Here is a 27902-nt window from a genome sequence, read left to right as displayed (position 1 = left end):
AAAACTGGTGCCCAAAAAGAAGTTTGGTGTCAGGTGGGCTTCTCTAGAGAAACCACCCCAAAAGCATTAAGGAGCGTTCACCCCAAAAGCTTCATTCTATTTACTGAAAACAACAACAAACTATTACACCATCTAGCTCTAGGAAGAAACTCAAGGCCACTAACAAATAAAAAACGCCACAAAATGACTGGATCCTTGCATCTGCAGGCTCTGGTCTCCCCCCATCCCCCCCAAAGAAATGACAGCCCAAAATGACATACAAAAGCGGGGGGAAGGGAATAGGGTTCTCTCTCTCTCCTTTACACCCTCCCCTTCCTCCCTCTTCAGAGGAAAAGCAAACAATGTCACCACCCAGCACTTCCCAGACAAGACAGAACAACAAGAAGCAGTGGGTTTTGGCTGCTCACCCCATCATGAACAAGGGCTTTCCACGAGTGCTCCAACTTCTTGATGAACCTGGTAAGGAAGATTTTGAAAGGTGGGGACAAGTTAGCTTCGCAGATTTTAAAATCAGTGCATTTCTTGGAGGGAGGGGAGAAGAGGAGGAGACAAAGCAACCTTCCACTCTTCCTAACCCCATGTTTTGTCCACTGGCCTGCCATCCACCTTGCCTGTAATCCAAGCCTCCCAAATTCAACTTCCTTCCAGAGGGATGCTCTAGGCCTCGCCAGGAGGATTATCTTGTCTGCTCCTGGATCCCCCAATTCTTAATAAATAAAATGGCTGATTCTAAACATGTCTGGTTGGCCTCGAATCTTGAACACAAAGCAGGCTGATTTCTACTTTTGTGGGTTTTTTTCTGCAAACACATGCACACATCCCTCACTCTGAAGTTTAACTGGCTGCAACTCACCACCGAGTGGTTTGTTGCCTTGACGCCACAGAAACACTTTGCTAACCGTGCAATACGCTGAGTAAATTCCTGGCCAGAGCAAGCCACCGCCTGCTCCCTTTCCTCTCGCCTGACTCCCAGCCCATGTTATCACTTCCTGTACGCTTCCCTCGGCACAACAACTCAACCCGATCTGCAGCCTAATTTGCGAGGGCTTGCCCGCTCAGCCTGCTTCGTCAGTCTTAATTACTTCCAGCGAGCAGGAGATTCATCGCTTGCCCGTCGCCATTTCCTAGGCGGCGAAGGCAGCCCTGCACCTCTTTGGGTTCCCCTCTGACAGCTTTAACTGTTATGCTTTGGCCTGCTGAACTGATTGCCTCTGCATCTCCTCACAGCCACAGTAAGTTTTGTATCTAGGGGAATGCAAGGCAGCAGTTTTCCTTGGACTTGAGATAAAATCCCAAAGCAGAAAAGCTCAGCCCTTAGGGAAGGGCCAAGTCCTGTCCCTTTCAGAGGGGTCCTCTAACTTCTAGGTGGGAATTGGGAGTCTAGCCACACCTGGAGAGCCAGAGGTTAGCCACATCAGAGGTGGGGAACTATTTGTCAACCCAAGGGCTGTTTTCTTCTGTGTGGCAAGACTTTGGGGGCTGAGGGCACACATGCTAGTGGTGGATGGGGCCAGAGGTCAGAGCAGGAGGGGCAATGGGCCGGTCTTTGTACATTCCAGCTATGCAGATGCCAAAAACCTTTACACACACACAAAGGCACCTCTCCCCATCCAGCCAAGAAAGAGGCACGACCACAGTTCTCAAGGGGAAGAGTTCCTTTGGTGGGCGAGTCCTAAGGGCTGGGCAGAGAAGCCCAGAGGGCTGCATCTGGCCTCCAGCTTTTGCCATCTGTGCTTGTCAGGGATGATGGGAATTGTGGTCCAGCAACCTCTGGAGGGCCCCAGGTTGGCAATGGCTGGACGAAGCGGTAGGAACATAAGAAGAGACCTGCAGGATCAGGCCAATGGCCCATCTAGTCCAGCATCCTGTTCTCACACTGGCTGACCAGATGCCTGTGGGAAACCCACAAGGAGTATTCGAGCACAACAATCACTTCCTGGGGTTTCCAGCAACTGGTATTCAGAAGCCTGCAACTGCGGAAGCCGAGCAAAGCCATCACGATGCAAAGTTGGAGACTCCTCACCTGTAAGATTGCAGCACGTCGATGATCCCCACGTAGAGAAGCAGCCTCTCTCCCTTGGCGTTCCGGGCTGGGATCCCTCCCATTCTGGGCAAGAGAAAAAGAAAAAAGAGTCCAGTCTCAGAAGGTGCCCCCGCCCAGCCAAAAGGCATTTCCACCCACTGCTCCCACCCCTGTGGTTCAGCCCCACGCAGAGCCCATTGGCAACAGTCAGGCCTGGCTTGCCCCTTGGCCAAATGCCCACACAGAAAGCGGGGAAAGGACTGGCTCGCAGCGTGAGAACAGCCAGGTCAACAGTTTGGGGGAGAGGCATTTGGAAAGCTCTTGAACAAAAGGCTTTGTGAGGGTTGAGGCCGAGGTAACTGCTGCTCAGCTGTCACACGGTCTTCCCCAAACCTGCTGCTCCCTCCAGTCATTTGAGATGAACGACTCCCGGAAACCCCCAAAGCAGCTGGAAATGCACTGAGTTGGGCTGGTTTAACGGCTGATCTAAGGAGCCTCCGAGGGGAAGGAGCAGCTCACGGGATCCAGGGCCTGGACTTCACAAGACAACACAGAGGACAGAGGTTAGCACCTCTCCCCCGAGCATCTGCCTGCCCCCCCCCCCGGTCATGGCTCCTATAGGTTAGAATTATCAGTCCAAGCATCTAAATCTTATGAGGAATGCATGCACCTCTTGTGAATTCAGAGCAATTTAGCTTCAGAGACCTGCTTCTGAAACGTAACTGATCTGGAGATAGCTTCCTTGGAGATAACAGATGCAGGAGTAAAAGTGAAGACTCTGGCAGGTGAACTCTCTGGGGCCCCCATTTCAAAGGATAGTTGTTGAGGTGCTGCCAACCCCCACAAGCCCCCATGAAATTTAGAGCTCCAACCTGCTCTCTAGGACAGCTACAGCCCACTTTTCCCATCAGCATGAAATGTTGCACAAAGATAAATACGCAGATGTCCTTCATCTGCATAATTCAGTGCCGGCAACAAAACCAGGCTCTTCTCAAAGGGACTCAGGTCTTGCTTCTCGCCTGGTTGGCTGGGCACCCCCGTTCCAAAGCGGCCAGAGACTTACTGGTCATCTGTTTCAATGGTGCCGCCTCGCCGGGCTTCCCCTTGGATGGCCTCCATCGCTGTGGAGTACAGGGCCTTCTGGGGGGCTGGCCGCCGCGTGTCCGCCACGGCCGCCCCATCCGCCAGGGCGCGCTCCCGCTGAGCCAGGTCGAGGTTGTGGACTGCCACGAGCAAGCTGTAGTCCATGATTTTGAAGCTCTGCAAAACCTGAAGTATCAAAAGCACACAGGTAACAATGGCGCCGGTATGTTCTAAAAACCAGGATCTAACTAGATCGAGGTATGCGGAACTTGTGGCCCACCCCATGGGAGCTAGAATCCAGCTTGATTTAGCAAGCATCAAATTTCCTTCCCCTAAGCTAGCAAAGGGGCGTCTGTGCTATGTTGTTTGTTCCTAGCCATTTTTTTAGTACAGTGGAACCTGAGTTTGGAGGAACATAATCTGTTTCAGAAGACCGTTTGACTTCTGAAACATTTGAAAACCGAGGATCAATGGGCGGTCAGCAAGATCCATTGAAAAAAATGGAAAAACATGCAGCAGAAGCCGTTCGACTTCCAAGGCATGTTCAAAAACGGAAGCAATTACTTCTGGGTTTCCGGCATTCAGGTTCTGAATCATTCGGCTCCCAAAACACTTGAAAACTGAGGTTCCACTGTACTCTACAGTGGTACCTCAGGTTACATACGCTTCAGGTTACAGACTCCGCTAACCCAGAAATAGTGCTTCAGGTTAAGAACTTTGCTTCAGGATGAGAACAGAAATCGTGCTCCGGCGGCGCAGCGGCAGCAGGAGGCCCCATTAGCTAAAGTGGTGCTTCAGGTTAAGAACAGTTTCAGGTTAAGTACGGACCTCCGGAACGAATTAAGTACTTAACCTGAGGTACCACTGTATTTACACTTGCAAGCTCCACACCTGCTCAGAGGCCCCAGCTGCCGCAACTCAGTATGTGAGCAGAAGCTGCCTGGTGACCCCCGAGCCTTAGGTGGAATCAACTTTCCTCTTCCCACATACCAAGCAGTCTCTCTGCAGGGTCTTGCACAAGGCGCTGTACATGTCAGCGTCCAGGAAGAGGCCGTCGGCAATGTCCTGCATGAAATCCAGGTCCTTGTAGGTGGGGAAGACCTTCTCCCGCTCCTTCTGGGAAGCCCGGCGCTTGTAGGTGGAGCCTTTCAGGTCGTACTTCTGGTGCATGCGCACCGAGCGGGGCAGCAGGTTGTTCATCACCACAATCCGGATGTTCTTGCCGCCAGCCTGCACACAGTAGAGGCCGTAGAACTTGGGGAGGAGGGTCCGGGGGTTCTGGTTCAGGTTCTGCAATGGTGGGGTCAGGGAGGGGGAAAAAACCAAAGTTCTCATTGCAAAGTCAAAGGGAAATAAAGATAATAACAAGTTCGGAGCTGGATAGGTCCCAAAAAGTCACCCCTCCCAGAATGAAGAGTAGTTTAAGCATCATTATATTTAATAAAACCTCTCATTCATCGTATGCGGCTTTAAAAACAAAAAACCAGGATTGTTCTGTCGCACCCCAAGCTGACCGGCTCTCCCTCTCGGCTGACTCACCATGTAGTAACCCGGCAGCAGCTTCTGCAAGAACTCTGCCTCTTTGTGCTGAACTGTTTTGATGATGAACTCGTCGTCGCTGGAGACGTAGAAGATGGAGCCGCTGGCTCCAGAATTGGAGAGCTCGATGAGGGGCTCACTGCAAAGAGAGCACTGCGGGGAGAGGAGGCAACAGAAGAAATGGAGGAGGACATTCTCACAGGCCTGCCTCTCTGGACACAATGCCAGAGTTTCGGACAAGGGGCATCCCCAGCTCCACCTGGAGATGGCAGGGGTTAAAACCTGAGAGTTTTTACATGCAAGGCTGAGTTACAGCCCCACAATAACGAAAAGCAACCGAAAGACATCCCAGTGGCAACCGAAAGACATCCAAGCCAGCTCCCAATGCTCAGGGAGTTGCTTGTTCCTGCTCAATGCCACTCAAAGTGTACAGAGACTGATCTGGATCATTCCACCAGAGGAACCTCTATTCTGCCCGTTTTAAGTGCGGCAGTCAGACTGAAATCTACCCACTCCACCCCGTCACAACTCATCTCTGTCCAGAGAGAAGATGGGGAATTCTTTTTAAAAAACTGTCAGGCTCCTGCCTCCACTCACCAGGTAGTCATCCGGCCGGATCCCAAACAGTTCACGGAAATAGCGGAAGGCGACAGGAGCGTAGGTTTTGAAGCGGAAATCGTTGTAGTGATGGGCCGGGGTGAGGTTGCTGCCTTCACTGGAGATTGAGAGGACAGAGGCAAATGAGCACCGCGCTCTTTCTGAGTCATCGCCATCTGCTAAAAGCGGCTGGTTCTCAAACCTTCTACCTGCACGGTCACTTTCCATATCAGTGCGTCTGTATCTGTGGCTCTGCTATGAAACTGGTACACAGCGCAGAGGGTTCTGGGAAGGCCCTAAGGAGCATCGTTGGCCCACGCTGGCCCGCTGAGCCATGCCTTCACCTCTGTGTGAGCTAAAGATGCCCCCAAGAATGTGCCTCAGGGAATGTCATTTATGTGGGACCGCTAGTAAGCTTTCCAGGGAGGCCATCAGGGTTCCTTGCAAGAGTTTTGCTGAAGACTGCTGAGCTCTGGAGAAACGGTGTCCCTTAGCCTCTGTGCCTATGTGCCACAAAGTATAAACAGTGGCGACCCCCCAAAAATGGGGCTCTTCTTCTTCCAGTGGGGTGGGAAACTTGCATCCCCCCCCAGACACTCCTGGACTCCAATGCCCATCATCTTTGACTATAGGTCACACTGGGCCTGGGACCCCTTTTCTTTAACTCTGTTTATAACATTGGGAGTGCAAGTAGCTCTATTCTGCTGTGTTTTTGAATCCCCCCTTTTAAAATGGTTTGTTTCTTATATTGCGTTCCAATGGATTTGTTAAAAGGCATTTATTGTAAGCAGCCCAGAAAATGTTATGAAATGGGGTGAGATTCAAATGCTGTAAATAAACTACAGTGGTGCCCCGCAAGACGAATGCCTTGCAAGACGGAAAACTCGCTAGACGAAAGAGTTTTCCGTTTTGGAGGTGCTTCGCAAAACGAATTTCCTATGGGCTTGCTTCGCAAGACGACAATGTCTTGCGAGTTCCTGCTGGTTTTTCCCCCTCCCCCCCTTTTTCTAAGCCGCTTCCCAGGTGATCCGATCAGCAGATAAGCCGCTAAAAGCCACTAAAAGCGCTAATAGCACTAATCCGTCAATGGGCTTGCTTCGCAAGATGAAAAAACCGCTAGATGAAGAGAATCACAGAACGGATTCTTTTCGTCTTGCGAGGCACCACTGTAATGAGAGGTGGAAGCCCAAAACATCTGGATGGCTGCAAGTTCCCTTGGAGGCTCAAGGCCCCTGTGCCTTAATGTTTTGTCCATAGCCTCTGAAATTCTGAACTACTTTGTCAGCTGGGATCTTATACTGGGACAGACCACTGGCCCACCATGTCCAATGCTGCCTACTCTGACTAACAGCAACTTTCAGGGAAGGGGCATTTTATGGAAAGGGCTGTGGCTGAGCGGTAGAGTACCTGCTTTGGATGCACAAGGTCCCAGGTTCAATCCCCGTGGCATCTGCAGGTAGGGTGGGTGGGGAACCCCCTTGGGAAACCCTGGAGTGTGGCTGCCAGTCGGTGTAGACTACACTGAGTTAGATGGATCAATGGCCTGACTCAACCAGCTTCCTGTTTAAAACATTCCTTTATCCCAAACCCTGAGGACTAGAATCTTACTTTATTTTTAGAGGAAAGTCAGTGGTAAGATCACTGGTGGCTCCCCAAGTTCAGTCCCTGGCATCTCCAGGTACGGCTGGGGATGTCACCTGCCAGCTACTCAGGAGAGCTGCTACCAGTCAGTGTGGACAATACTAAGCTAGTCCGGCCAGTGGTCTGACTCGGTATTAGGTAGCATCCTCTGTTTCCTGGGTCTCGAGCCAAGCAACATGTGTCCTGGAACCTGCTCCCTGAGATGGAAACGCCAGAGGTTGAAGCTGAGAGTTTCTGCGTGTGAAGCACAGACTCTTCCAGGGCTCACAGCTTGGTGCCTGTTTTATTTCTATTGGTTTTGCCATTTTAAAAAAGTGTCGCTGGACTCCCTTCTCCCATGCCCCACCTGCTGCCTGCACTCAAGAGGGGGATCACTGGAAAATGTAAATACACTTACCCCGGGAAGAAGATGCTCTCCACTACGTAGAAGTCTTGCATGAGGACATCTCGCTCTGGCTTGGTGCTCAGGCTCCCCACCGTGTGGGTGATCCCAAGCTGGATGGCACCTTTGAGGGCCGACGAAGTTGTCTGGAGGGGGAAACAGAGAACTGGCATTAGTGTCTCCTAGGTAGGATTACGCAGGACACCCCCAAGCACGTTCTTTTGGACACAAGCGAAGAACGTCAGCATTCCACCACGCTTTTGGAAACTCCAAATTTTACCCTAACCCTGCTGATTAAAGCATATTTTTTTTAAGGTTGAAAACTCCTCTGTAGGAGAATGGGAAAGGGATAATTGTGGCTGTTGATAGTTAAAAAGAAGGTACCTTTTATCATATGTAGTGGTCATGTAAGGCAATAAAGGATTTCTGGAAAATGATATATAATGAACTGAAAATAAATGTTTAAAATAACTTTTGTAAAAAACCTAGAAGCCTTTTCATTAGGAATTATAGGTACCGATATCCGAAAGGAACAGAAAATACTCTTTATGTATGTGACAACAGCAGCAGAGATGCCACTAGCCCAGAGATGGAAAAAAGAAAGAGTCCCTACCAGAGAGAAATGGCAAGCCAAGCTGTTAAGACTATGCAGAAATGGCAAAACTGACTGGAAAAGCTCAGGGACCAAGAGGACAAAAACTTCAAGGATGGGAAAAGTTTATAATTTATTTAGGAGAGCACTGCACGCAGATGAAAACATCAGTCGGATTTTAATCTCACTAGTAATGTAACAAACACTATGGACAATATGGGTAGATATAAAAGATAGATTATGAAATAACATGCAGTTGAAAATGTTGACAACAGGACCCATGGAGGGGATGGGGAGGAAGTCTCGAGATTCAGAGAAATCTCTTTATATGGAAATGTATTTGGTACAGTGGTACCTCGGGTTAAGTACAGTACTTGTAAAATCAAATAAAAACGATTTTAAAAAACGATAGTTCAACTGTGGAAGTCGCTCCCACAGGAAGCAGGGATGGCCACCAACTTGGGATGGTTTTAAAAGAAGAATGGGCAAATTTAGGGAGGACGTGACTACCCATGGCTACTAGCCAGGATAGCTCTGCTCAGCCTCCATGGTCAGAGGCACTAATGCTTCTGAATATCCACTGCTGGAAACTGCAGGAGAGAGAGTTGCTCTTGGGGTCAGGTCTTGCTTGAAGGTTTCCTAAAGGAATCTGACTGGCCACCGTGAGAACAGGATGCTGGACTAAATGGGCCGCTGGCCTGATTCAGCGGTCTTATTCCTATGAGAACTTCACACAACACTGCTGAACTAGAGTTGACCACAAGATGTGGCTGTGCCAGCTACAGTCCAAAACATCTGGAGGGCTCCAGCTTGGGAAAGGCTGCGTTGGAGCTATCCTACCCTTGCCAAGTATTGTGAAGGTGCACTTAGTGAATTATCACAAGCTATGCTGCTTACATTTCAGGGCCAAGTGACCCACCAATTTGCCATCTCTCCTTCCCCATCTACACTGATGTTGAAGCTACCTACCAACTGAAGAAAACACCTATGGCTGATAAGGTACAAACATAAAAGCCTGCTGGATCAGGCCAATGGCTCATCTAGTCCAGCAGCCTGTTCTCTCAGTGGTCAACCAGACCTGTGGGAAACCCATGAGGAGCATTTGAGCCCAAGAGCCCTCTCCCCTGCTGTGTTTTCCAGCAACTGGTATTCAGAAGCATTGCTGCCTCCAACTGTGAATAATAATAATAATAATAATAATAATAATAATAATAATACCGTATTTTTCACTCCATAGGACGCACTGGACCATAGGAGGTTCTCCCCTCTAAAACAAGGTGTGTTCAAGGTACATTCACCAGAGCTTGTGGGGCTGGCGGTGGAGGGAAGAGCTGCTTTCCCCCACCGCCAGCCTCAAAGATCCCTGAAGCCTTTGGAGCACAGCGCCCCGCTGTCCTGCAGAGGTTTGCGCGCAGCCGTCCCCAAGCTAGAGCAGCGAGACAGAGCCCTCCCTCTCGCTGTTCTGGCTTGGGAACAGCCTTGCTAGCTTCTGCAGGACAGCGGGGTGAAGTCTTCCTGTTCTGGCTTTGGGCTTAGCGGCGCAGCCTGCATTCGCTCTATAGGACGCACACACATTTCCCCTTAATTTTTGGAGGGGGAAATGTGCGTCCTATAGAACGAAAAATACGGTAATTATTTATTTATACCCCGCCCATCTGGCTAGGTTTCCCCAGCCACTCCAGGCAGCTTCCAACAAAATATTATAATACTATAGTCTGTCAAACGTTAAAAGCTTCCCTAAACAGGGCTGCCTTCAGATGTCTTCTAAAAGTTTGGTAGTTGTTTTTCTCTTTGACATCTGATGGGAGGGCGTTCCACAGGACAGGTGCCACCACCAAGAAGGCCCTCTGCCTGGTTCCCTGTAACTTGGCTTCTCGCAGGGAGGGAACCGCCAGAAGGCCCTCGGCGATGGAACTCAGTGTCCAGGAAGAACGACGGGGGTGGAGACGCTCCTTCAGGTATACTGGGCCGAGGCCATTTAGGGCTTTCAAGGTCAGCACCAACACTTTGAATTGTGCTCGGAAACGTACTGGGAGCCAATGTAGGTCTTTCAAGAGCATAGCCATCCCAGCTAGCAGCCCTCAATAGCCCTCTCCTCCTCCATGAATTTGTCTAATCCTCTTTTAAAGCATCTGCTGTAAGCGATCACTTCCTCCTGTGGGAGTGAATTTCATAGTTCAACTACAGCCTGCAGGAGCTTCTGCTGCGATAAATCCATCAGCCTTTCGAGAAAGGTTCCACAAGACTTTCTGTTGCATTTTAAAATAGGCAGTTTAGTCTGCAAAATAATGAAAGAAGCCCAGCCGGTGCAGAACATGGCAACGGGCTTTTGCTCGGCGGAGCTTCTTAGAATGCATGCAGAACACTGATGCTGAAAAGAACTGCGCTGGCTGCCAGTCAGCTACTAAGCCAAGTTCAAGGTGCTCATTCTGGTATTTTAATTGAGATTTTATGGCTGCGTTTTGGCTTTCCTTAAAAGAAAAAGCAATATACACATCCTTTACATATAAAATAAATCTGCCTTGGGAACTCTGCTGGAACCTCATGACGCAAACCGTCCCCGTCCCATCCCCCCACAAAAAACATAAAAGCTGCTGCATTTAACACAAAATCCAGGTAAATATATATCTGCTACTGCCAGGCCCAGATCAGATCACCGCTTATCTTCCAAATGGCTCCAGGCGTCTCCGTCTGCAAGAAGCGCTTACGTACTATACTTTTATCTGGCTTTTTGGACAATTATCGCCTCCAGCTGTGGCTCGCAAATATTTAACAAGAGAAGGAGAGGGTGGTGGTGTCCTGGCATTGGGCTTACACACATAAAAACATATCAACAAGGAGGCAAGATGAAAAGGGGGCAGGGAGTGGAAGAAAAGGCCCTTGAGAAGGTAATCAACAGCTCTTGGCCAGGGCTACCAATTTGCTAGGAAAGATATAGGCAGCTGCCAAAGGAACAATAAAGTGACACCTCTTTATTTGGACAGACTAACAATTGTGAGCAAGCTTTCGAACTGTCAAAATTCTTCAGGCATAACGTTAAGCAAAAGGCGGGAGACGGGATAGAAAGAAAATGCTGAACAGTCCCAAAGCTTGTCGTTGATGAGAGATTTAAGACAGAATATGGGAGAGACTAAGCAGACTTCAGATTATCTTCCTTGGGGTGACGTTTGTCTGAATCAAGGCTCATAGATAAACTCGCCCCTCACTTACTATGGACTGTAACCAAGAACAACCCTCAAGTCAGTGTGTTGCTTAACTGCAGCTCCCATCAGTCCCAGCGAGTAGGGTCAGTGGTGGGGGATCATGATGGGAGTTGTAGTTCAGCAACATCCGGGGGCCAAAGGTTCCTCCCCACGCCTGACTTAAGTTAGAGGCATGCAGAACGTTGATGGGGACAGGAGAGGCAAATGGTGGAACACCACAAATCAACAGCCAGTTTTGAATGCTGTGAAACAGAGGAATTCACAAAAGGGAGAAACAAGATAAATCTGTGTATGTTGCAGGACCGAGGAGAAAAACGAAGCACCAGCTCTATTCAAAACACATGGTTGTCTGGGGGAATGGGTGCGCCCAGGCAAGCCTACTGTGCGGTGCCCAATATTATTCATTGTTTTCTATCAGGCCTGTCTGAGAATGTGATGGAAGGACGCACCCCGACAACGGCCTCACTGGATTCAAGTTCCGTCTCGTTCAGCAATTTCTAACACCAGCCAGGCTGTGCGCCTCTGGGAAACGCACAAGCCAGCCGCAAAGGAGAAAAATCACCTCCCTTTTGCCCTTAGAATCCAGCCTTGGCAGACTTCCTTTGTACACGGAGGTTCCACTTAGCTATTGGGGGTGATGGCAAGAGTTTGCTATCCTTCACGAATGCGTAAGAACCCAAGAAGTTGAATCGGGCCAAAGGGAGCCCACCCGGTGCAGCAGCCGGTTCTTGAAGTGGCCAACCAGATGCCCCGATGGAAAGTCAGTAAGCTGTTCCCGAGCGCAACAGCAGCTCTCTCCTCTTGTGGTTCCCAGCAACAGGCATTCAGAGGCACATTGCTGCCTCTGAGCAGAAGCAGAACATAGCCATGGCAGCTAGTAGCCACTCAGAACCTTCTAAACACCTTCTGAAGCCATCCAACTTGGCAGCCATACACGTGGGAGTGAATTCCCCTGTTTCGCTATGCCTTGCGTAGGGCTCAGAAGAGCCCTACTGGATCAGGGTGAAGGCTTGTCTAGCTCAGCCTCCTGATCTCACAGGGGCCAAGCAGATGCCCCCAAAAGAACTTGCATTCCCCCCACTTGCAATTCCCAGCAGCTGCCATTTAGAGGCCTCCTGCAACCTGATAGTGGAGGCAGAACATAATATCTGATTGTGCCTGCAGACATGCATTTTTGGACTCTGCAGCAGCTGAAGGAAGGCTGAAAAACCAAAACTGAATCTTGACAAGACAGAGAAACTGGGGGTGGTTCCTGGGTCTGTGAAAATAGGTTCATCCTGCTCTGGTGGGGGTTTCACTTCCCCAGACAGAGCAGCTACGCAGAGAGTGGGGCCCATCAGGGCAGCTCAATTTGCCCCCCAAACGAAGTACTGGCCCATGATATCATCAGGCAGCGCTACAAGACAACACTCAAGGAAAAAGTGGTGCTGGTTTAGGTGGGGTTGGAAGGAGGCAAAACTTCTTGCCTTGGCTGGAAACCTTTTCAAACTCCTACTTTACCCAGGTTAGACATTTGTCACCTTAAAAGAAAATGAAAACGAGGGGGGGGGGGTTTCCAGGCTGGGTGCTTAGGGGAGATTCCTGCTCGCCACAGGAGACCAGGAAAGTGGGCCCATTGGCAAGGCTGGTGCCAAACGGTTCTTGAGAGTGTGAGTTTCCTTGCAGGGCTCCTAGCAACAGTACAAGCTGCTCGCGGGGAAAACCCCTGCTCCTTGTTCCTTTCCGCCTTCCCATCCCCATGCAAACTCCCTAAGAGCCAAGATCAGATTTCGAAGATCGCAGCCAAATTGGTGCTGGGGTTTTTCCGCCTGTCCCAACCCCAGGATGAAAGGAAACCCTGTGACCTGCCTTCGACAGCCATCGTTCGTCTCCAATGTCAGACAAAAAAGCTTCAGCTTCACTCTTTAATCTGCTGAGATAAAGATCCAAGGTGGAGGCAGCTCCACCTTGGAGACTCATCAACACAGGGATAATTGTAAGGTTAGGACTGCTTACCAGTCCTGTTCCTTGCTGGAGGATTTTTTGGGGGGGAGGCGGGCAAGGTGGGAGAGGAGAAAAGATAACAAGAAGCTCAGTAGCCTTTGCTACTGAACCACACCAGAATAGAATCTAGCACTGTGTGCTGCAGAAACCCAAGTCTCGAGAACCTGAAGGCTTTTTAAAACAGCCACCACCACCCAGTTTCTAACTCTAACGCCAGAGAGGGAACTGCTTGCGTTTCTTATGGATCAGAGGAAGGGTGTCAAGCTGAGATTGTGCCTAACTGTGCAGAGTCAGAAGTCCTCTCCCAGCTAGTTCAAAAGTGTATGAAACTGCCTTTAGAAGTACCTGTGCGACGCTACCTTCAGTCCCCTCCTCAAAGCCCACCATTTCTGCAAAGCCTCTGCCGCAACCTCTTAACCCCCACAATCCACTTTAGCCAAATGCAAGCACATGCAGCTGGAATAATGGCATACCACTGGATTATGGACTGTTTATCTGTACAGTGTGGAAAAGTTCCATGCACGTAGATGGTGAGATATACATAAAAATAAAGGGGTTAAATAAGAACATAAGAAGCTGCCGTATACCGAGTAGGGCCCTTGGTCCATTTAGCTCAGTACTGTCTCTGCTGATAGGAAGCAGCTCTCCAGGGTTGCAGGAAATGGAGTCTTCCCCAGCCCTGCCTGCAAATGCCACCGGGGACTGAACCTGGGACCTTCTGCAGATGCTCCAGCTAAAAAGAAGATCCTAGTCCTCATGGTTCTGAACAAAGGACTACAGTAGTTTTACAGTGGTACCTCGGGTTACATACGCTTCAGGTTACAGACTCTGCTAACCCGGAAATAGTACCTCGGGTTAAGAACTTTGCTTCAGGATGAGAACAGAAATCGTGCTCCGGCGGTGCGGCAGCAGCAGGAGGCCCCATTAGCTAAAGTGGTGCTTCAGGTCAAGAACAGTTTCAGGTTAAGAACGGACCTCCGGAACGAATTAAGTACTTAACCCGAGGTACCACTGTAGTAGGAATTTGCCTTATATCAAGTCCCTTGTCCATCTTGCTCAGTAATGTCAGCACTGACTAGCAGCAACTCTGGTTTCAGGCAGGGTGTCTTTCCCAGCCCTGCCTGGAGATGCTAAGCTAGGACCTTCTGCATGCAAAGCAGATGCTCCACCCACTGAGCTACAGCCCTTTCCACAGCCATGGACACCCTCAGTTAAATCCTACTCTCTCCACTTCAGCCTCTCTAAATCTGAAACACAGGGAAAGCAAACTGGACCCACTCTAGAGGGTTGTCCTCAAGGATCCCTGAGCCAATATATGTAAAGGCTTGGATGTGGGTAGCCAGCATGGGGCCCTCCAAATGTGGTTGGGACTCCCAGCTACCCTGAGCCCCAGCCAGCGTGATCAATGGTCAGGGATGATGGCAGTTGCGGTCTGAAACCACAGCATCCAGACAGCACCACGCAAGGTACCTTTGGGCTAAGAAACAGAACTAGCAGTGACTTGTGAGGTGCTGGAAGACTCTGAGCATAAAACCGCCCTGTACTATCAAAGCACTTTGCAAAGCAGAACTGAGCAACAGGCACAGCCTGTGTCACAGAACTCTGAATGCCCATGCGTGTCCAATAAACAGACTGATACTAGGAGGCTGAGCTAGGGAGCTGGGTCATATGTGGCAGGACAGAAGGGGAAAAAATCCACACCAAAGGCCGTCCGCTCTTGGTTACAAGTTTCAGTGCCTACCTTGATTTACAAACAGGCGTGTGGGGTTGCAATATTTGCGTGCCACTGGAGAGCTAGAAGAGCAAACGCCACACAAGAAGCAGCCAACCCCCACCGCCTTGGGGGAAGGAGGGTGCCGGTAAACGCGCAAAACAACAGATCAAAAGGAAACAGGAAGTGGATCTCTCTCTCGAGCACAGCTGCCCTGGTGAGATTCCAGAGCACACAAATGAAAAAAGGAACATAAATATTTGCAGCCTGATCTTCAGTGCCAGAAGTCAAGAGCCTCCGAGTAAATGTCAGGAGGAAGTACTCTGAAATTATGAGGGAATTAAGAACGGCCTCTCCAGCTCATCCATGTTGGGAGCACTAGCGATGACTCTTCCCAAATGCCAGGAGTATCTCCTCTCTACTACAATTCGCGAGTTCCTCCCTTCCCTGTCGCCAGAGTCTTTTGCACATGTTTTGAATTCCAGAAGAGATTGGCAATCCCCACCCAGAAGGCCGCAACTTACAGAAAAAGACAGGCGTCGGAACGGACTGATCGTGTCAACCTCCATTTCATCCAGGTGCAGGGAATTGGCTCTGGGTCAGAGCAAGCTGGAGCATAGCTGTTCAACGTCAAACTACGTTGGGTCCCGAAGAGTCCCACGTTCAGCCCGCATGCCGGCAAGAGAGATACGCGTCCACCATAGTTTGGTTCAAAAAGGAGCAAGAAATCCCAGGCTGGCTGGCCAGTGCTGTCTCCCGACAGCAAGGGGGAATTGAGAAACTCCTGAAATGGGGGCGGGGGGCTGGGAGGGAAAGTCGGGGACCTTCTTTCCAAAGGCTTAAGAGAAATCTCTGTGCTGGGACAGTGACGCCGCAGTGGGACAGTTCGGCCTTTGAGCCCCTGGGATCTCCCGACATGTGACCATCAAGCGCTGCTTGCAAAGTTTTGACGTTTACCTGGATTGCTCCAGCCTTTTATGCTCAGCCGGGTGACTCAGGTGCTGGAGGCTGGTGGGCGGAATCTGCTGAGGGAGGAGGGGCGGAGGGGGAGGGAGGGACATGCACACACAAACAGACACTCCAGGGAAGAGAGAGGGAGATGGAGACACAGAGAGGTGGAAAAGAGCACTTACCTTCTTGTACGTGGTTTCGCCGGTGGAGTCCACACCCCTGTGGCCTTTCTTGATTGTCTGTGAGGAGTGCCCAGAGGCACCTGGCAACTGGAATCGGAAGCAAAGAAGAAAAGGGGGGAGGTGAAATACAGGCTTCAGTGAGATTTTAAGTCTCATCCTGTATGTTTCAAGACTCACCACCCCTGGCTGACAACGGATGATAAAACTTCAGGGGGCTTGATTTGGCCCATAGGTTTGCTAGTTGCCGACCCATGGCATAAGCAGAGGGAAAGAGAGAAGGGACTTGGCACACGTGGGATAGCTCAGTTGGAGGAGCATGGGACTCTTAATCTCAGGGTTGTGGGTACGAGTCCCACATTGGGCAAGAGAGTCCTGCCTGGCAGGGGGTTGGACTAGATGACCCTTGTGGTCCCTTCCAACTCTACAATTCCATGATTTGGGGAGGGGGCAGTTCTAGCATCTGTTCTAGAGGCATCCATACACTTTATAAAGTGATGGGGCTTTAGAACAGAAAGAGAGGACAGATCCCTGCCCCAGCTGGTTTACAATCCAGACACTGATTGTACCCTGGCAGGAGTCCTTTTTCCTCTTATTCCCCTTCCAATTTATTAATGGTGGTACAGCCACTGGGGACTGCCTGGCTGGCACTGACCCGTGACTGGGCTTCTCAGCGGTGGTTCTCCGCTTTCGAATGCCCGCCCTGATGAAGTGTCCCCGTCTCCCTCATTACTGACTTTTAGGAGGAATTGAAAACCATTCATGTTAATGTTTTTAACATTTGATGCTTGAAGAGATATTGTTGCCGACGACCCTGAGATCACTGTTTTTATAACTTTTTTAAAAAAAAAACTTTTATGATATTTTAAACTATATTACTGATGTGTTCACCACTCTCTACTTTGGGAGGGAGTGCAGGACTGTAATAACAACAGCAACAACAGATACAGAAGGGAAAAGGGAGGAAAATTACGGTGGGGTAAACAAGAGAGGAATGTGCTTTTTCTTTTCTTTTCAGAACAGGAGCAGGTAGAATCTAAAAATTCCACACGGGGGAGGGATAAATGGAGTGAGATAGCAAAAACACAATTATACCTATTTAGTACTTGAGTTGCAGGAGGACATGGAGACTAGGGACTGTGCAAGAATTTCAAGAAAATGTGAGGTTTAAGGGGGGGGGGGAATACACAGCAGCACCCAAGTGTTCTGGGAGGCATTTCTAGGGGTAATGGGGCAGCCTGATGAATAAACTGAGGGAGCAGGGGGCCTTCGGACAGCTGTGGGGGGTGGAGCTGAAAGAGTGGAGGTCATAGGCAGGGATGTGTTTATCTGCAAGAGCAAGGAGACACAGAGGGGAGACAAGTCTGATGTGAAAGGTGTGCACTCAGCATCTGATGTTTTTCTGCTCTGGAGAGCTGTTATAAAGCAGGAGGGAGCCCCAACCTGTCAGGAAGAGGGCACGGATGGGTTGCATGCACACGAAAGCTCATACCAATAAAAAACTTAGTTGGTCTCTAAGGTGCTACTGGAAGGAATTTTTTTTATTTTGTTTCGACTACGGCGGACCAAGACAGCTACCCACCTGGAACTCAGACAACTGTGTCTTTCCCCAGGAAAATGCACGCAAATATATCCCTAAGGGCAAAGACTGGGCTCCCACTCTGTATTTATATAGTGATACACCAATACATCAAATCAAGTCAATATTCTGAATCCTTGGCCTAAAATGCCTGCTTATTTGGGGCAAGGTATTCTGTGCACCGAACATTCCTCTCCTGCACACGGCACCCATATAGAAAACTGATGGTTAGCAAACTGATTCTAAGAACGCGGAGCTTTCAGAACCCACCCCTGCAATCCTTTGAATGCAGTTGTTTTGCTTCTTGCATTGTCCCCCCCCACCCCACCCCCAAATCGCAACTTACCTCGAGCGTTTTTTTAAGTGTTGCTGTCCCGGGTGTCCCTGGAAGAAAGAAAAGGAAAACGTGAGGAGCTCTGCTATGAAACAATTTTCCTAGCTGCTCAAGGAAAACCCTGCCCAGCCATAAACCTTGCCCGGTGGAGAACACTGCAACTGGATCAGGCCACGGGGGGGGGCATCTAGCCCAGCACCCTGTTCTGCTCTATGAGAAGCCCACAAGCAGAATCTAAGCTCAGCAGCACCTCTCCCTGCTGGCCATTTTCAGAAACTGGAACTCAGGGGCACGCTGCTGAGGATCCCAGAGATAGCATACAGCCATCACAGCTAGTAGCCATTGATGGCCTAATGCACCACAAATCTGTCAGCTAGCTCAGTGTTTCCCAACCTTTTTTGGGCAAAGGCACACTTGTTTGATGAAAAAAATCTTGAGGCACACCACCATTACAGCCCCGTGACGTCAGCGCGCAGCGTCACGCCGGGAGGGACGCACGAAAGTCTAAGTTTCAATTTTTTCCCCTCCCCCTTGCCGGGGAACCTCCAAGCTTTGGGGGTGGGGGGGGGGAGGAGGCAGCAAAGCGAGGCAGGAAGGAGAGCGCGCCTTGGCTGGGTGAGCTTTGGCAGGGGCAGGGAATGAGAGCCGCGAGGCGGGCGCTGCGGACGGAGGCGCTGCCCGCCAAGCTCGCAGGCAGCCAGACGGCGAGAGCCCCGCGCTGGGCGGCCTCTCCTCGCCGCCGCCGCCCCGCCTCTCACCGCCTGACTCGCTCGCCTCCCTCCAGGCAACATCTCGCGACACACCAGGCAACATCTCGCGGCACACTAGTGTGCCGCGGAACAGTGGTTGAAAAACACTGAGCTAGCTTACTTATTCCGTGTACATCTCAACTTTTTCTCCATGCATCTTTGGTGGTTTACCTGCTTTCCCCCCTCCTCATCCGTCTCCACAACAACCCTGTGAGGTAGATTAGACCCGAGAATAAGTGAGCTGGGGATTCAATCCCTGGTGTCCCTGGTCCTTGTCCGACACTAACAATTACACCACACTGGCTCCCTCAGTTATTTCCCTCTTCCATCACAGGGATATTGCAACAATGGGGTCTTTTTTGGGGGGGGGGGTGAGAAAGAAAATGGCACCCTAGGCTCCATGGAGAGCAGGCAGGATAGGAATGAAATATGGAAATAGAAATGCCCAGGGAGAACAGCACTGTAACTACAAACGAACAGAATTGTAGCGTTGGAAGGGACCCCAAAGGGCCATCTAGTCCAACTCCCTGCAATGCAGGAATCACAGCTAAAGAATATATTTAGCCAATACGTAGTTGTGAGGTCAACAACTGGCTTATCACAATGTCACCCCAGTCTAACTCTGTTGCCCGAAGCATCAAGGAGCATCAATACCGGACTCAGGCTCAACCGGATTCTTCAAATTCCTCAAATCTTGTGTAAACTGAGGGACACGCACAACAGAGATATGACTCAGCCAGATGCCAACAGCTTAAGTGCTTTTCCACACACAGAACACACAACCCAGCTCACTGCGAATACACCTGGCCCAGGCTCGGCAAGCTCAGTGACAGAAACTCAGATGTATAAGCTAATCACCTAATGGCACCTTAACATGGGTTGCGGTTGCCACAATGGACTGTCTAGGCACCATTCCCATCCCAGAAATAATAATAATAAATTATTTTATTTTTATTGCTCTTATGATGATGGTGATTTCTATATTAATTTACATTTTAAAGAACAAATCTCAAAGTGCTTTACATATAAACCATCCCAGACCCTGCGCTGCTCACCCGAGGCCCTTCTTCGTGTGCCTCCTCGTGAGGACTGGAGAGCGGCAAAACGAGAACGGGCCTTTTTCGTAGTGGCTCCCTGTCTGAGGAATGCCCTCCCCAGGGAAGTTCGCCTAGCGCCTTGTTTATTTATTTTTAGGCCCCCGGCAAAAACGTCCCTCTTCAACCAGGGGCTTGGGGTGATTCAGATCCTACAGCCTTTTAAATGTGACTTTGGGAAGGGGGTGGGATTATGGTTTTGGTGTTTTGGTTTAATTATCTACTTGTGTTTTATCTTGTATTCCGTGAACTGCCCTGACATCTTTTGAGGAAGGGCGGTATATAAATTTAATAAACAAACAACACATGAAAACATCAATTCAGAATAAAACAAATTAACGCTTCAAGGAAATATTTCAGATCTTTCTCAGCCGACCAACAGGGAGGGACGGTGCTGGGAGCTGTACTACAACGAAATCTGGAGGACAGCTGGTTAGCCACCCCTGCTTTAGGGAATGGGTGAGGTGAGGAGGAGAGAGCAGTCTGCTTCATAAGGGCTTTGCAATTATGGAGCACACGTCCTCAGGCACAGAAAGATGTACGACACTATCCAGAAGAGAATGCAGCATTCCAGAGTCTCTGTTTTTTGCAACATGAAAACAACATTGATGGCAGCCCTACCAGAGGACAGGTATCATGGCTGCCAGTTAGCCACCCCTGGCCTAAGGTCGTCCTGGGTGGAACACACCAGCGGTGGCCGGGGGCGGGGGAGAGAGAGCGTGCAGGTACCATCAAATATTAAACAGGCAGTCTCAGGCAGATCAGCCCGAATTTCTACTTGACTTGATACTGTATTTATTATATTCTCTGATTTGCATCGTAGGTCCTTTGATGACTAAAATGATCATTTGTTGCCCACAGGAGTAGGTTAATAGCTTTCCAACACATGCAAATAAATAATATAAAATGCCAGGGTACCCAATGCTGTAAGATGTTGACTTGCCTAGGAGTAGGACCCCTTTCTTCCTCAAGATGGATTTTGGGGGTAGGAAAGTGGAGAAAGGGCTTCCCCAAGGGTCAGGCTCAAAATCATAGTTTCTGCCCACCTTTCCCAGTGTTTTCACAATACACATGTGGAATGAGGCAGCTGTGTAGCATGCACTGAAATCCCACACGAATGCAGAAAGCCTGTGGCATATAAGCACAGACTTCAGTTCCTAAGAAACTGTTGGGCTTTTTAAAGCACGTTCCTAGACCTCATCGTTACAAAGATATGCTTCAACACATGCAGGAACACTGCCCGGCTGAAAATCAGCAATATAGGTGGCTGAGTAGGCTTTCTATAGCCCATGTTTAGAATTTTTTTTTTTCCCTTTTGAATGATGCAACGTAGGAGATAAATATATGTATATCTCTCATGCGCAACCTTAGTTTGCATAAATTATACAAGTCACAGAACATAGCTTTTCTCTGTGCAGACAGCCAATGGGTTTTAGGGTGGAAAACACACTGCACTTCTCACACGCCTGCCTCACAGCTCCTAACTCGACTCAACGTGACTTCGCCAGGCCTTGCCCTGCATTCTCACAGCCACCACCCATAAGACCTGCATAACTTTTACCCTACCACTCAGTAGCCGCCAATTATACTGGTTGGGCCCGCCCACCGTGGTCATGGGCAGTCAATGAACGCAGCGGCATTCAGCTTGCTGCCAGCACTCTCTCCTTGGAAGGCGGCCTGAGACAGGTTCCGGTATATGCGCTCAGAGGTTCAATCACACTCTTGAAGACTCTTCCCTCCCCGCACATCCTGTGCTCCCAAGAAAAAGGGTGAATCATCAGCCTGCTGGGTTGCCAAGCATGCTCCGTCATGCAGAGACGCGTGTCGGGATTTCGGCAAGCGGGAGGCTGGCATGAACAGCAAGGAGACAATCTGTCGAGGGTTCAGGAGAAGGGCGCTCCGAAGAGTCCAGCTTGCTCCCTGCTGCCTGGAAGCAGCCCGGCAGCTTGAATGAGCCAAGTGGGTTCTCTTGGCTTCAAGGATGCGCAGGGGAAACTTCCCCAGGTGACCTCTCGGAGCTCGCTGTTCATCCCCGAGAATCAAACTCCAAATAGCTGCCTGCTTCTGGAATATGCACAGTTCTTTCGGCTCTAGGAGACATGGAGAGCATAAGGAGAGCTCTGCTGGATGAGACTGAAGACCCATCTAGTCCTGTATCCCATGTCATAAGGCTTCAAAAAAGACCTCCAGAAGGGCACAGAGGGCAAAAGCTCCCCTTTCACCTCCTCCAGGCTCCTGGTCTTTCAGTGGCCTGTGAACACAGATGGGCTAGTGGGAGTCATAATCTGAAACTGCTGGATGACATTACCGTATTTTTTGCACCATAACACTCACTTTTTTCCTCCTAGAAAGTAAGGGGAAATGTCTGTGCGTGTTATGGAGGGAATGCCTACGGGTGGCATGCCTACGGATTTTCCTCCTCTAAAAACTATGTGCGTGTTATGGTTGGGTGCGTGTTATAGAGCGAAAAATACGGTAGTTTAGGGTGTACAGGGAGTTGAAAAAATATTAAGGAACTTTCAAGCAAAAAATAAAAAGGCACCCCCTAGTGGACAAGGGAAATGGCAACAACAATTTTTACAAAGCCTTAGACTCACAGAAACATAAGAGTAGGAAGGACTAAAATTTATTTACATGACAAATTATTAGTCATGTTGTCAACTTGGACTACTCCATTCTCATACAGTGCAGTAATATCCTCTTTGCTTAACAAGAATCATACAATAAACGGGTCCAGTAAAGAAGGATTTATGAGGAGAGAGTGATTACTCATGAAGGAGGCATCCTAAGAAAAAGACTTGGTTGCCCAAATGTTTCTTAAAAACCCAGCTACTCTGCAGGAGGCTACTCAGTTCATTTCAGGAGAACACAAACCATGGAAAATAACAACAAGAGGCCCAGGAATGTATACAAAAGGGAGTGGGGTGAAAAAGGCTTTTTAAAAAAAACCAATTACTGTATTTTCTATTTGGGCAAGCAACAGTCAGCACATCTCAGTTGCGTGACTAGTATCACAAAGCAGAATGGAAGGGCAGTCCAATCAACCAACACTTTTTCCTATGGCACTCTTGCAGTAACGAAGGATTGTTGGGGTTCGGAGAAGGGCCTTTATGGAGCCTTCTGCCAAAGGTTTGAAAAATGTCATTTTTACTGGGGGCTGGGGGGGGGGGGGAGGAGGAGAACAGGCTTCCGGCCTCATCCACCATATGTAGGCAAGGCCTGGAGCACACAAATATTAACTGAAATAGTTTAAGTAGAAGCTAACCTACTATGATAAAGGGATGCAGGTGGCGCTGTGGGTTAAACCACAGAGCCTAGGGCTTGCCGATCAGAAGATCAGCGGTTCAAATCCCTGCGACGGGGTGAGCTCCTGTTGCTCGGTCCCTGCTCTTGCCAACCTAGCAGTTCAAAAGCACGTCAAAGTCAAGTAGATAAATAGGTACCGCTCCGGCGGGAAGGTAAACGGCATTTCTGTGCGCTGCTCTGGTTCGCCAGAAGCGGCTTAGTCATGCTGGCCACATGACCCGGAAGCTGTACCCGGCTCCCTCGGCCAATAAAGCGAGATGAGAGCTGCAACCCCAGAGTCGGCCACGACTGGACCTAATGGTCAGGGGTCCCTTTACCTTTACCTAAACTCCTATGAAGATTACCAAACATTCAAAGGAGAGAAATGGTAATCATGGGAGATTTCAACTTCCCCGATATCTGTTGGGATTCAAACTCTGCCAGATTGCAAGGTCTGACAAATTCCTCCAATTTCATCTCCCAGAACGTGGAAGAACCAACAAGGGGACCATCTATCTTGGACCTGGCCCTCACCAATAGGAAGTGATTGATGAAGTAGAAGTGCTGGGAAACTTAGAAGGAAGTGATCATGTTCTCCTGGGTTTCAGGATACAGAGGCAAGGGAAAACCAAGTGTAGTCGGACATGCACTCTGGACTTTAAGGAGGCCAATTTCAAAAAGCTGAAGAAGTTACTGGGTGTGACCCCGTGGTCAGAAATACTCAATGAAAAGGGAGTCCAAGAGGGATGGGAGTTTATAAAACAAGTAATATTGAAGGCCGAAATGCAAACAATACCAACAGGAAAGAAAAATGGGTGGCGTCTAAGAAAACCAGTGTGGCTGCATAAGGAGCTCACAGATGAGCTGACAGTTAAGAAGGGCATGTGTAAGAAATGGAAGAAAGGGGAAATTGCAAAGGAGGAGTATACACAAGTAGCCAACAGTTGCAGGGGGAAAGTCAGGCTGGCTAAAGCTCAGAATGAGTTCAGGCTTGCAAGAGAGGTTAAAAAGAATAAAAAAGGTTTCTTCAGCTATGTCCAAAGTAAGAGAAAGAACAAGCAAGTGGCAGGTCCTCTGCGTGGGGAACACAGAGAAATACTATTGAGTGACAAAGAAAAGGCGGAACTACTCAACACCTACTTTGCCTCTGCCTTCACCCAAAAGGTAAGCGATGCCAACCTGGTGATAGCAGAACAAATTATGTAAGGAGGGAGCTGCAGCCCAAGATAGGAAGAGGTAATAAGGGAACACCTAGCTACTTTAAATGAATTCAAATCTTCAGGGCCTGATAAGCTGCATACAAGGGTTCTAAAGGAGCTCGTGGATGTAATTTCAGAAACTTTGTCTGTTATCTTTGAGAATTCTTGGCGAACAGGTGAGGTCCCGACAGACCGGAGGCAGGTAAATGTTGTCCCCGTCTTCAAAAGGGGGGGAGGAGGAAGACCCAGATAACAACCGCCCAGTGAGCTTGACACTGATACCAGGGAAGGTCCTAGAACAGATAATACAACAGTCTGTCTGTGAGCATTTAGAAAAGGATGCTGTGATTACTAAGACCCAGCCTGGGTTTCTCAAAAATAAGTCATGCCAGACCAATCGGATTTCTTTTTTTGATAAAGTTACAAACTTAGTGGAACGGGGAAATGCTGTGGGCATAGTTTCATGAGACAAAATCTCCCATGATATTCTCATGAGGAAGCTGATAAAATGTGGGCTGAACTAAGTACAGTCGTACCTTGGATGCCGAACGCCTTGGGACCCATATGTTTCGGCTCCCGAAAGATCGAAAACCGGAAGCGAGTGTTCCAGTTTTTGGAAGCCAAATGTCAGGCGCTGCTTCCGACTGAATGCAGGAAGCTCCTACAGCCATTTAGAAGCAGCGCCTTGGTTCTTGAAGGGTTTAAAATTTGAGATCCAAGATACGATCCAAGGGGATTTGTAGCTGGTTGACTGACTGAGTACTCATTAATGGTTCCTTGTCATCTTGGAAAGAAGTGGCAAGTGGGGTGCCGCAGGGTTCTGTCCTGGGCCAGTTGTCGTTTAACATCTTTATAAATGACTTGGATGAAGGAATTGAGGGGGGTGCTCATCAAATTTTCAGATGACACCAAACTGGGAGGGATAGCTAATGCTGCAGAAGATAGAATAAAAATTCAAAATGACTGTAACAGATTGGAGAACTGGACCCAAACAAACAAAATTAATTTCAATAGGGGCAAATGTTAAGGTTCTGCACTTAGGCTGGAAAAACCAGGTGCACAAATATAGGATGGGGGACACCTGGTTGCCTAGCAGCACATGTGAAAAGGATCTAGAGGTCTTGGTGGACCACAAGCTTAACAGGAGTCAACAGTGTGACGCAGCAGCAAAAAAGGCTGCATCAACAGAAGTATAGTGTCCAGATCAAGGGAAGTAATAGCGCCACTCTATTCTGCTTTGGTCAGACCACACCTGGAATACTGTGTCCAATTCTGGGCACCGCAAGTTAAGAAGGATGTTGACAACCTGGAACTCGTGCAGAGGATGGCAACCAAAGTGACCAAAAGTCTGGAAACCAAGCCTTATGAGGAACAGTTGAGGTAGCTGGGTATGTTTAGCCTGGAAAAGAGGAGACTGAGAGGAGATATGAGAGCCATCTTCAAATATCTTAAAGGCTGTTCCGTGGAAGATGGAGCCAGCTTGCTTTCTCCTGCTCTGGAGGGTAGGATCAGAACCAATGGCATCAAAGGAGATTCTGACTAAACATCAGGAAGAACTTTCTGACAGTAAAAGCTGTTCAGCAGTGGAACAGACTCCCCTGCCTTGGAGGTTTTAGCAGTCATGGATGCTTTAGCTGAGATTCCTGCATTGCAAGGGGATGGGACTAGATTCCCCTTCCAACTCCTGTGCTTCTTGCTCATGTCAGTTATTCAGCTTTCAAGCCACAGTGGCTCTCCTGCAGCCAAGGTTTCACACATTCCCCCTTTCATTGGTAGTGAAAAAAGAAAACTGGTGACCAGAATGAAACGCCTTCCTCAAGGCAGGTGGGGAGTCTTGACCCCAACTTCATACTCCATCTCTGAAATTCAGTGCAAGGACAGCAACCTCTTTGCTCTTTTCTCTAGCACTAAAACTGGAGGCAAGAGGTGACTCTTGCCACAGCCTCATTCCAAGCACCTCTGGAAACACAGCACAACCGCAGGGTCGACACACGGCCACCATCTGGCTCCCAGGCTGAAAAGCGAGAGCTGCTTATGCTTGCCAGAGGCTGGGAGGACACTAGCCATGGCAAGGAGAGTTGTGTAATAATCCAGCAAGCTTGACAGAAATGAGAAGCGTGGACATCAGCCGATACCAGCAGGCTTAGAGCTCTAGTGCTTAAAAGCATGGAGGAGTGTTGCTCAAGCAGAGGAGGAGGAGGGTGGCTGCTTCAAACAAACATGCAGCGAGGTTGCGAAAGCTATTTGGAGAAGATGTGTCACCCACGCTGGCATCCTTGATCTTGCACTTCACACCAAGTCTGTGCATCAAGGAGCTGCAGAATTGCCGCTTTGTTACAGGACGGAGGCAGAACAGAACAAACCACCTTCTCTTACCCACACATTAAAATAAATAAAAATGAACTGTATTTTGAACAGGGGTGTGGGACCGCAGACCTAGGGGCCAAATGCAACCCACCAGGCCTCTCCTCAGGCCACACCTCCTCTCTAGCCAGACCTCCTCTCTTCAGGCCACACCCTCTCACCAACCCGGCTTCCTACCTGGCTGGAACGTGCCCTTGACTTGACTGGATGGAAGGCAGAGAAGGGCCTGCGAGGGTGTGTAGGCATTTGCTCTGCCCACTCTTGCCTCTAGCCCTGCCCACCAGGGGCATTTGGCCCAAAGGCTGACAAAGATGTCGCCCTCCCCTCCAAATATAGAATGAATGCCACAAATGTTCAGACATCAAAAGAGGGCTCTTGAGGCAGACATTAAATACTGCATAGGTACGACGAGTGGGTGAAAACCATTGACCTAAATCAAAGACGGGGTCCCTGCGGTCGTCGGCCAGACAGGATCTAGAAGAGGTCATTGGCTCTGGGCTCTCTGTAAACCTTCCAGAACATCATCTGGAAGGACTACTGGTTTCCCAACCCTGGTGTGAACAAAACGTGAGTTAAAATGAGAACTTCTCTACCATGACTGGTACAAAAGGAATGACTCATGGTTCTGGGAGAGAATGTTTTACCACCAGATGGCCACAGGTTTAATCTCTAAGAAACCCCAGGGAGCAGTGGAAGACTTATTTAAGAGACTTGAGAGATCCTCTGCAAGCTATTGTTGGATCACAGATGGGGGAGAACATGTGATCCTCCAAATGCTGTGGGATTCCAACTCTTAGCAGCCAGCATGACCAGTGGTCAGAGATGGTGATGGAGAGTTGTGGTCCAGCAACATCTGCAGGGCTCCACAAGTGCTCCCAATCCTTGGGAAAGATACAATAATGCAGGCAAAGGTAAGACCCATGGCAGCTTCTTGGTGACCAATACCTGGAAGTCTCATGTAAAATGGACAGGTTAATATCAGAATACCTTTCAGGGTTGGTGTAATAAACTTATGTGCTCCGAGCACCTCAATAGTGTAGCCACAAAGGGTTCCAGTGCAGAGCTCTAGGACCATCTGCTCTAACCTGAGAATAAGGCAAGGACTTTTTAAAACTGGGGAGTGGAAGGAGGTCAGTTCCATTAGAGAGCAGTCCTGACATAAGGCAATAACACCATCAATCCAGTAACCTTAGGCAAACAGGGGAACTTTGGCCCTTCAGATGTCAGTGAACTACAATTCCCATTGCCCTTCATCACTCAGCTATGCCTGCAAGGGCTTATGGGAGAAAGAGTCCAAGAATGTCCAGCAGGCCAAAGGTTCACCACTCCTAAGTAAAGGCTCGGTTCCACACCACACATGCACACATGAAACTTAAGAAAGCCAAGTCTGTTTAGCGGCTAGTAATCAGAGAGG

At 49.2% G+C, this 27902-nt stretch overlaps 1 protein-coding gene across 12 annotated transcripts in view; it reads right to left on the bottom strand.

Moving 5' to 3' along the window:
* PIP5K1A (phosphatidylinositol-4-phosphate 5-kinase type 1 alpha) overlaps positions 1 to 27902 on the bottom strand; it is a 44894-nt gene that overhangs the window by 12141 nt on the left and 4851 nt on the right. For 9 of the 12 annotated variants that reach the window (XR_014519566.1, XM_083477087.1, XM_083477086.1 and 6 more), the window contains exons 2-10: positions 17810 to 17847; positions 15888 to 15974; positions 7281 to 7411; positions 5243 to 5360; positions 4646 to 4798; positions 4097 to 4396; positions 3087 to 3292; positions 2024 to 2107; positions 408 to 456 (exon numbers count right to left, since the gene is read on the bottom strand). Coding sequence is in view for 11 of the 12 variants with exons in the window: in XM_083477087.1 (XP_083333213.1) it covers positions 408 to 456; positions 2024 to 2107; positions 3087 to 3292; positions 4097 to 4396; positions 4646 to 4798; positions 5243 to 5360; positions 7281 to 7411; positions 15888 to 15974; positions 17810 to 17847 (1166 nt within the window). In the remaining variant the exon portion in view is untranslated. Of the gene's footprint in view, positions 1 to 407; positions 457 to 2023; positions 2108 to 3086; positions 3293 to 4096; positions 4397 to 4645; positions 4799 to 5242; positions 5361 to 7280; positions 7412 to 15278; positions 15975 to 17809; positions 17848 to 19200; positions 19250 to 27902 lie in introns of all 12 variants that reach the window. The other 3 variants (XM_083477081.1, XM_083477080.1, XM_083477085.1) reach the window with 2 other exon arrangements.

Source organism: Podarcis liolepis, assembly GCF_965112155.1.
Source record: "Podarcis liolepis genome assembly, chromosome: 15".
Classification (NCBI taxonomy): domain Eukaryota; kingdom Metazoa; phylum Chordata; class Lepidosauria; order Squamata; family Lacertidae; genus Podarcis; species Podarcis liolepis.
Note: the sequence above shows the minus strand (reverse complement) of the source record. Positions and strands in the feature narration are given on the sequence as shown.